Source organism: Salvelinus alpinus, chromosome 29, assembly GCF_045679555.1.
Source record: "Salvelinus alpinus chromosome 29, SLU_Salpinus.1, whole genome shotgun sequence".
NCBI lineage: Eukaryota > Metazoa > Chordata > Actinopteri > Salmoniformes > Salmonidae > Salvelinus > Salvelinus alpinus.
This window is the reverse complement of record NC_092114.1, coordinates 39,221,990-39,230,770: the sequence shown is the minus strand read 5'-3', so window position 1 is coordinate 39,230,770 and position 8,781 is coordinate 39,221,990. Positions and strand designations below refer to the sequence as shown.

The 8,781-nt window shown below is 44.0% G+C and overlaps 1 protein-coding gene across 2 annotated transcripts; it reads left to right on the top strand.

Moving 5' to 3' along the window:
• Positions 1 to 374: 374 nt before the first annotated feature.
• On the top strand, positions 375 to 4,290 carry LOC139558995 (zinc finger and BTB domain-containing protein 22-like). Of its 2 annotated transcripts, none has more exons than XM_071374570.1 (4): positions 375 to 511; positions 1,254 to 1,486; positions 1,922 to 2,827; positions 2,989 to 4,290. In XM_071374570.1, exons 2-4 carry the CDS (start codon positions 1,259 to 1,261, stop codon positions 3,949 to 3,951), a joined length of 2,097 nt encoding a protein of 698 aa, XP_071230671.1. In that variant the 5' UTR covers positions 375 to 511; positions 1,254 to 1,258; the 3' UTR covers positions 3,952 to 4,290. The 2 variants fall into 2 exon arrangements, with proteins under 2 accessions (XP_071230671.1, XP_071230672.1); XM_071374571.1 differs by having other exon boundaries at positions 399 to 511; positions 1,259 to 1,486; positions 2,989 to 4,089.
• Positions 4,291 to 8,781: the final 4,491 nt, after the last annotated feature.

Sequence of the window (8,781 nt, the reverse complement as noted above, 5' to 3'; positions counted from 1 at the left end):
AAGCAGAACGCCGATCCCAAATTCTTATTTTACAATGACCGCCTACTCCGGCCAAACCCTGACGACGCTGGGCCAATTGTGCGCCGCCCTATGATACAATTTAATCGGAGTGGAAAAATCAAAGCGAGCGTTCACTCTCGCCAAATTATGTCTAGAATATGCCCAATACGTTTCTTTGGGTTTAAATGCAGTCCTAAACTTGTCGCCTACCTTCCCATCTATGGTGGAGACATGAGCATCTCGTCATTATATACACCTCTCTGGTTTAATAAACATTTTACCAATTTGACTAAACGCCACAAGAGGTCGTATTTGTCATAGCTTGGTTTTAGGCGGCTGGTCAGTATGTCTGACATTTCGTCAAAGGCGGTGCATGACGGGTTGTCTGCCAAATATGATGGGAAACAAATCATATCATTGGAAATGTATATGTAATCAACGGAGAGAAGATAGCTAGTCAGGATAGAGTCTGGCTTTACGTAATTGTTTCAAAGGTGCACATTCTAAAACGGTAAGTGGTGTTTAGCTTGCTAGCTTGATACATTTTAGCAGGCTAACGTTAGCTAGCTAGAGAGACATAGTTGTAGCTAAATTATGCTCTCATGATTGAGAGCTTGAAGCTACCTAGCTATGCTTTGTCATGAGAGAAACTCACAACACTGCCTTTTCAACGGATGTCCACCGGCGCAGACTGCTGACAAACCAGCTTGCTTTGTTATTAGCTATATTTGGCTACAACTCCTGGCTTGTTAGCAGGATTGATTGACTGCAAGCCTGTGCTAAGCTACCTACCGTTAACTAATTGCATTACAATATGCTATTTTGCTATGCATGTGGCAAAATAAAGACTGCTACTCATCACGTTTTAATTGTCTACTGCCAGTTGCTGTAGGCTGTTGCATTATTTATCAACAATATTGTTTTTTTCCACAATGTTCGTAAATGTTTTTGAGTCTCAAGCAAGGTGGTGTCTGTCATTCAGATACATTTGAGTTAATGCATTATAAGAGATTTTTAAAGCTTACATTGAAGGGGTCTTGATTGGTTGATTGACCACCTAGGGCAATTTCATATGGCTGTTTTGGGAATGTGGTTGACTTTTTTTTTGTAGGCAGTAATAAGCACTAATAAAGGGTTCATCTCAGGAAAACTGTTAACGACTTGTAAGTAAATGAAAGGATATACACCATTCATCCACTACGTCATGCAATGAATTATTCCTTCACAAACTACATTTTCCATCTCTTCAAAAGCCTAGATGCATTCTCTGTCCATGGGGCAGGGCTGTAGCAGCAGCAGCTCAGGTGCCCCCTCTGGCTCGGTGGTACAGGTGTGCTTCCCCAGCTCCCAGGCGTCTGTACTGGACAGCCTGAACAGGCAGCGCGAGGAGGGCCAGCTCTGTGACCTCTCCATCCAGGTCCAGGGGCAGGTGTTCAAGGCCCACCGCTGTGTGCTGGCTGCATCCTCACCCTACTTTCACGACCAGGTGTGTGTCTGTTGTTCTGTTTGCTGGTGCATTGCATAGCCTGACTGAACAAAAATATAAATGCAACATGTAAACTGCTGGTTTCATGAACTGAGGAGGGGTGCCAAAACTCTGATTGGCTAGGAGGGGAGCCATGACGCCCACCCACTTAGGAGCCAGGCCCACCCATGGCTCCGCCCCTGCCCAGTCATGTGAAATCAATAAATTAGGGCCTAATTAATGCATTTCAATTGACTGATTTCCTTATATGAATTGTAACTCAGTAAAATCTTGTAAAATTGTTGAATATTGCATATTTTTGTTCAGTATAGTTTAACTCTAACAGCTACTGATTGTGCTACACTGAAGTGAGAGTTTACATCAATAACTTTGATCCTGTGCATTGGATGTCGCCAACCATCATTAACTGTCTCATCAACCCCCTCCTCCCCCCAGGTGCTCTTGAAGAACATGTCCACCGTCTCCATCCCTGCCGTCATGGACCCGCTGGCGTTCGAGAGCGTCCTGAGCTGCGCCTACACGGGCCAGCTGCGCATGCTCCGCGAAGACATCGTCAACTACCTCACCGTGGGCAGCGTGCTGCAGATGTGGCACATCGTGGACAAGTGCACAGAGCTCCTCAAAGAGGGGCGGGTGACGGGGAGTGGGAGTGCAGCCCAGGGCGTCATTGGGGGAGCTCAGGGGAACCATGGATGCAGTAGCAGTGAAAGCTCCCTCGGGGCTGGGAGTGCCCAAGCTGGGGGAAGCAACACCCAGCCGGCCACTCACCCTCCCAGCCGCCCGTCCCTGAGTGAGAGCCAGTCTCCCAGCAGCACCAACTACTTTAGCCCCAGAGACACCAACTTCGGAGGGGGAGTGGCGGCCGCTGGAGCTGCAGGGGAGGGAGGCGTGAACTCAACCCCCAGCTACTGCACCCCTTCTGGGGGTGAGGAGGCTTTCCTCATCGAAGAAGAGGATGAAGAAGAGGAAGAAGAGCTCCTGTACCATAGGAAGCGAGGGAGCAGCAGGAGGAAGCCGACGGCCTCTGTCTCGGACCAAGAGGTTGGAGTCAGCGATAGCTTCGGGGTGTCGTCCTACCAAGACGGGGATGCCTCCCCTCTCCAGAAGCGGCCCACATACAGCCAGCCCAGCATCATGCCCCGGAAGCAGTGGGTGGTGGTAAAAACAGAGAGGCCCCAGGACGATGACCTGATCGTGGTGTCGGGTGAGGAAGGGCCAGATGAGGAAGAGGAGAGAGAGTTGGAGATGCTGAGGGAGAGGGAGAGGACGTTCAACATATCCAACATTAGGACTTTGTCTGGAGAGTTGAGCAGCAAAGCGGACCATGAGATGGAGACACAGGTTAGTCAAACCCTTGATGCAAAATATGTTTGTCAGTGGATGTGGCTAATTACCATTCTAAACTTATCAGGAGGACAACTGTATTAGGTTGGTGCATTTGGAATGAGTGTCAGTTTCTGTATTTTTGGATCGTTACCAAACTGAATCACTTTCTCTCATAGATGGATTACTGCCAGTCTTCTGAAGACTACCTCAAGTTTGACAGTGGTTTAATGGACCAGACTCTCCCACAGCACCTTCATGACAGCGCTGGTCAGAGTGGTGGCAGAACCGTCTCAGCCCTACTAGGCCAAGTCCAGTCTGCTGCTGCTGCCAGAGCTCAGCTCTTTCCCATAGACATGCAAGGCAACCAGATCCTCATGTACAGACAATCCTCTCTAGATTCCTCTCAACCCATAGGAATGGGAGGTGGTATGGCCGGGGCACCATTTAAAGGGCCAAATCTGGAGCATGGAGCAGTCCATTTGTCAGCACAGGGGGGTTTGGCCGGTGGCTTAGATGGACTGGACGGGGGTGGTGGCGGGAGTTCAGGGAAGGTGTTCATGTGCCACTGTGGAAAGACCTTCACCCACAAGAGCATGCGCGACCGTCACATCAACATGCACCTGGACCTGCGGCCTTTCAACTGCCCCGTCTGCGCCAAGAAGTTCAAGATGAAGCACCACCTGACGGAGCACATGAAGACCCACACGGGGCTCAAGCCCTACGACTGCCACGGCTGCGGCAAGAAGTTCATGTGGCGCGACAGCTTCATGCGGCACCGCACCCACTGCGAGGGACGGAGCGGGGCGGCTGGCAGGAGCGAGGATGGGGGAGGGTCCGACCGCACTGATGGGATCTCCCCACAGCATCTCCCTCATGTCCCTCTCTCGACCAGCGAGTCCGGTCACGGTGTCGTTGGTGGCAGGAATGGGATCTCTGTCTTGTCCCCACATCATTCCAGTACAGGTAGCAGCAGTAATGCTGTCTCTTGCCTGACCATGGCCAGTTCTGGAGTGCTCTTAGGGGTCAACTCTCAGAACGTGATGCAGGTTCAAGGTTCATCTGTGTTTGGTCTGGGGGTCAGCCGAGGTGGGTGTGAGGAGGAAGTGTGTGAGGTTGGTGCTAATGATAGTGTCACTTAACCAAACGGGTGAACAACACGAGTGTTTAAGACAAGAGGCTTTGGAGAGGCATTCCAATGACCATTGGAAAGTGCCCCACTTTGGCAAATGGCTCGGGACCATTGTACAGTTAGTTCAGTATACTCTTAAATGTCAAGTTTATTCTCTGTATGACTTTTGTGGCACATTCTATGTCAAGAAAACCAAAAACCAAGAGACAATGACTCACCAATGACAGCTTTGGCAAAATGTTAACTAGAGTTCGAGAGGAAAGTTGCTGTTGTAAGTGATGTGTACTATGATATTATACGCCTTTTCTGCCAGAGAATGTGCATTTCAAGTAAAAGTGTCTGAAGAAGACACTTGCAGTACTGCCATCTTGTTTCACACTGGTGATGTGTCCACTATCCAATTGCAGTGCTATGGTACAGTATTACAATCCTATTATCAGTTACTAGTCTGTTACCATTATGATAGGTGCAAAACTATACACTGTATAGTGCGTTTTACAAGTTATCCTCATAAGTATTGATGGTAGACAAAGCAGTAGTCTGGAGATGAGGTTTCTTACAGATCTTTCCTCACTCAAACTGCCAAATTCCAATGCATGCCTTGTGAGACATTGACTACTATTAACAGTAGGGTGGCTAAACAAAGCAGTATCCACCGTGATTCTGTGTGTTTTTAACCGAGGTTTTACCTTCTATGAAGGCTCTGGATGTATTTTTATGCAGGAGAAAACTGGTCTGGATCTAAGAGAAAGACGTGTTGTCTTTAGTCTATACTTATCTGTTAAGTCAGGATTGGTAAAATGTATGAAAGATGTAGCTCGTGTTTGCAGCAGTTTGATGGATGAAATTGCATTTGAAGTGAGCTTAAACTAAGTGTATATAATAGATATTTATGCTTAGATTTATCAAATAGGGAATATAGAACTATTTAATACTAATTTGTCATTTGACTGCCTTACTATAGCGTACAGTGGGCGTAAGGTTAGAAATTGACACCTTTGATAAAGATGAGCAAAAAATGACTGTATAAAATAATTTAAATACTGAGCTATATTGTATCCCCAAAAATTATTGGGAAGTGATTTTTATACTAATACAATTGCTCAGAGGGAGATTTTGTTTAACAAGTAATATTCTCAAGAGGTAGGGCTCAATTATTGACACCCCTGTTTTCAATACCTTACGAGGATAACGGCACTGAACCTTTCTCTAAAATGTTTTATGAGTTGGAGAACACGTTACGAGGGATCTTGGACCATTCCTCCATACAAAATCCATCCAGATCCTTTGTCTGTGCTTATGTCAAGTCCGGAAACAGACTAAGGTAAAACGCGGCATCATGAACTTTACCCAGAACCAGGAAATGTATGCCAAAAACCTGGTTACCTCCAGTGGTGTAAAGTACTTAAGTATTTTTTTGTGAATATCTGTACTTTACTATTAATATGACAACTTTTACTTCACTACATTCCTAAAGAGAATAATGTACTTTTTACTCCATAAATTTTCCCTGACACCCAAAGGTACTCATTACATTTGGAATGCTTAGCAGGACAGAGAAATGGTCAAATTCACACACTTATCAAGAGAACATCCCTGGTCATCCCTGCTGCCTCAATCTGGCGGACTCACGAAACACAAATGCTTCATTTGTAAATGATGTTGGAGTGCGCTCCTGGCTATTCGTACATTAAAAAATGGTGCTGTCAGGTTTGCTTAATATAAGGAATTTGAAATTATTTATGCTTTTACTTTTGATACTTAGTATATTTTTGCAATTACATTTACTTTTGATACTTTATATTTAAAACAAAACACTTTTACTCAAGTAGTATTTTACTGGGTGACTTTCACTTTAGTCATTTTCTATTAAGGTATTTTTAATTTGACTAAAGTATGAGTATTGGGGACTTTTTCCACCACTGGTTGCCTCTGCCAGGAATATGAAACTTGGCCACAAGTGGATTTTCCAGCAAGACAATAACCCCAAGCACACATCAAAATCCACAAAGTAAGGGTTAATTGGACACAAAATAATTTTTGGGCAACAGCCATCTGTCTCCAGACTTGAAACCCATTGAAAACCTGTGGTTTGAATTGAAGAGGGCGGTCCATAAAATGCAGACGAAGGATCTGGAAGGATCCTGTATGGAGGAATGGTCTAAGATCCCTCCCAATGTGTTCTCCAACTCATAGCATTTCTTTGATAACGGCTCAGTGCCATTATCCTTACAAGGCGAGGTATTGAACACAGGTATACATTTTTACCCTTACTTTGAGAAAATAAAGTATTAAACAAAAAGCACTTCTCTGAGCAATTGTATTAGTATAAAATAATAATTTCCCTTTTTTGTTGCATACAACATAGCTCAGTATTTGAATTAGTCATTTTTACTGATCTTTATCAAAATGGTCTAATTTCAGACTTCACTGTATATAGAGATAAAGTGCTTCTGGTCAATAGTCAGTTTTGTATTGACAGGTGTGAGCCACAGGCTCAAAAGAAAGAAGTCTAGACTCCCTTTTAATACTCAAGTTGGCTGCTATTCATGTGGGATTGAAAGGGAATTCCATTGACTGTTCAATAACTTGCCTGGCTGCATTTCATAGCATTTACACCACATAATAATGAATTCAACTTCATGTACTGTAGCACCTTTTCATCAAATCTCAAAGTTCGTACCATTGTATGAGGCTTAGCAGCCGGTATTCAGCTGTCATCTTTATGGCAGGACAAATATCTTTATTCTTTATTATAGGAAAATTTGGAGGAAAAATTAGAACGCTTGTAGCTACTGCACACTAGGTCTGAAACAATGATACTGTTCTTTGTATCTTCTGAATAGTGCATATTTTGGGTTACATTTTATTTGATATTGAACACACGATTGTTGTTGCACATGCTTATAGAGCCGGAGTTGTCTTTCTTAGACATTGTTACCGTAGGCCAAGTACATCAATGTTATCTTTACTAATCTGTATCAAAAGGCAAAATAAAACTGGTGTAATTTAGCAAGCTGAGCTCGTGTTCATGTGTGATCTATTTCAGAAAAAAACATGTCTCAACTTCTCTTAAAGCCCTTCAGTTCTCTTGATACAGTCTTATACTCAGCTGGCCCATCCTCAGATTTCGTGTTGAACGCTCTACAACAAAGCTTTCTTAGTCTCCAGCAAGCTTTCGCTGCCTTTAACTTTGTTCTAAACACCTCCAACAAAGGTCATGTGGTTTGGTAAGAATGCTCCTCTCCCCACCGGTGTGATTACTACCTGAGGGTTTAAAGCTTGACAAGTACTTGAGAGTATGGCTAGACGGTACACTGTCCGTATCTCAGCACACATCCAAGCTGTTCTTGTCTATTAATGTTCTGTATTATGTCATGTTTCATGTGGACCCCAGGAAGAGTAGCTGCTGCTTTTGCAACAGCTAATGTGAATCCTAATAAAACACCAAAAGCTGCTAAATCAAGACTTTGTTTACTCTATAATAAATCACTCTTTCACCCCAGCTGACAAACTAACCCTGATTCAGATGACCATGCTAGATTACAGAGACGTAATGTTCTTTGCCTTTCAGCCTATCAGATTTGCCACCAATGCTCCTTACAGGACACATCACTGCACTCTTAACTCCTCTGTAAACTGGCCATCTCTGTAAAACCCTTCTAGGCCCCCTATCCGAGATACCTACTGCAACCCTCACCCTCCTAAAAAAAACACCTGTTCTACCAGTGACATTCTGTTAAAGGTCCTCAAAGCACACACATCCCTGGGTCGCTCCTCTTTTCAGTTCGCTGCAGCTAGCGACTGGAACGAGCTGCAACAAACACTCAAACTGGACAGTTATCTCCATCACTACATTCAAATCATGGACACTTACTGACACTTGTGGCTGTTTCCCGTGATGCGTTCTCTACCTTTTTGTCCTTCGTGCTTAACAATGTTTGTGCTGCTGCCATGTGTTGCTACCATGTTGTGTTGCCTCTATGTAGTGTCACTTTTGTTGTGATGTGTCCTACATTTTTTATCCCCATCCTCACAGGAGGCATTTTGGCTCTTGGTAGGCAGTCATTGTAAATAAGAATTTGTTCTTAATTGACTCAATAAAAATTGTCTTCAAAGTTCATTTCTGTAATCTGTTTTAGCATGTGTCACTATTCTTGTTTCCCAAATGTACAATTCATGTTTTACTTTACCTTAAGCCTTTACCCACAAAGCACCTGGTGAGCGTTCAGCGGACGAGGTTTATCACAAACCGCTTTAAGTTATCAAAGTTTATTTAAAAGGAAGTACACAGCCCTTCTCAGTGTACTAAAAGGAAAATTGGATAACAATTATGCGGCCTTTCCCCGTAATCTTATTGAATTGGTAAAAACAAGGGAATCCAACCAAAGCGTCTTAGGGAGATTTGAAAAATATTGAGTTTGATTAATCATTACCACTATTTGCAGTCTCAAGCAAGAGGGGTTCTGAACGTTCCTTTGATGCAAACCAACCCAAACACCTCCTTACTTCATGCTGAGATGGACTACACCTCCAACAATGCCCATCACCCTGAACACACCTATTTCTGCAAAGTCAATGTGGGGGTTATGTCTGCATTAAGTAGGACACCGCTCTACAGTTCACGTTAATGCAAAGCTGTACCTGGTCATTTATGTCAACGCATCTGCTTAATTGTATTCGTTTGGCATCTTGAACACAATTAAACTGACGGCCAGTCTGACAAGTTGCGATTGCATATTACTTGGGTGAAATAGCGGCCTTCAGGCCACTAGGTGTCACTATGTGGACACAGCAACACCAAACGCACAACAAATGATCCATGATCGCACTGACAAAG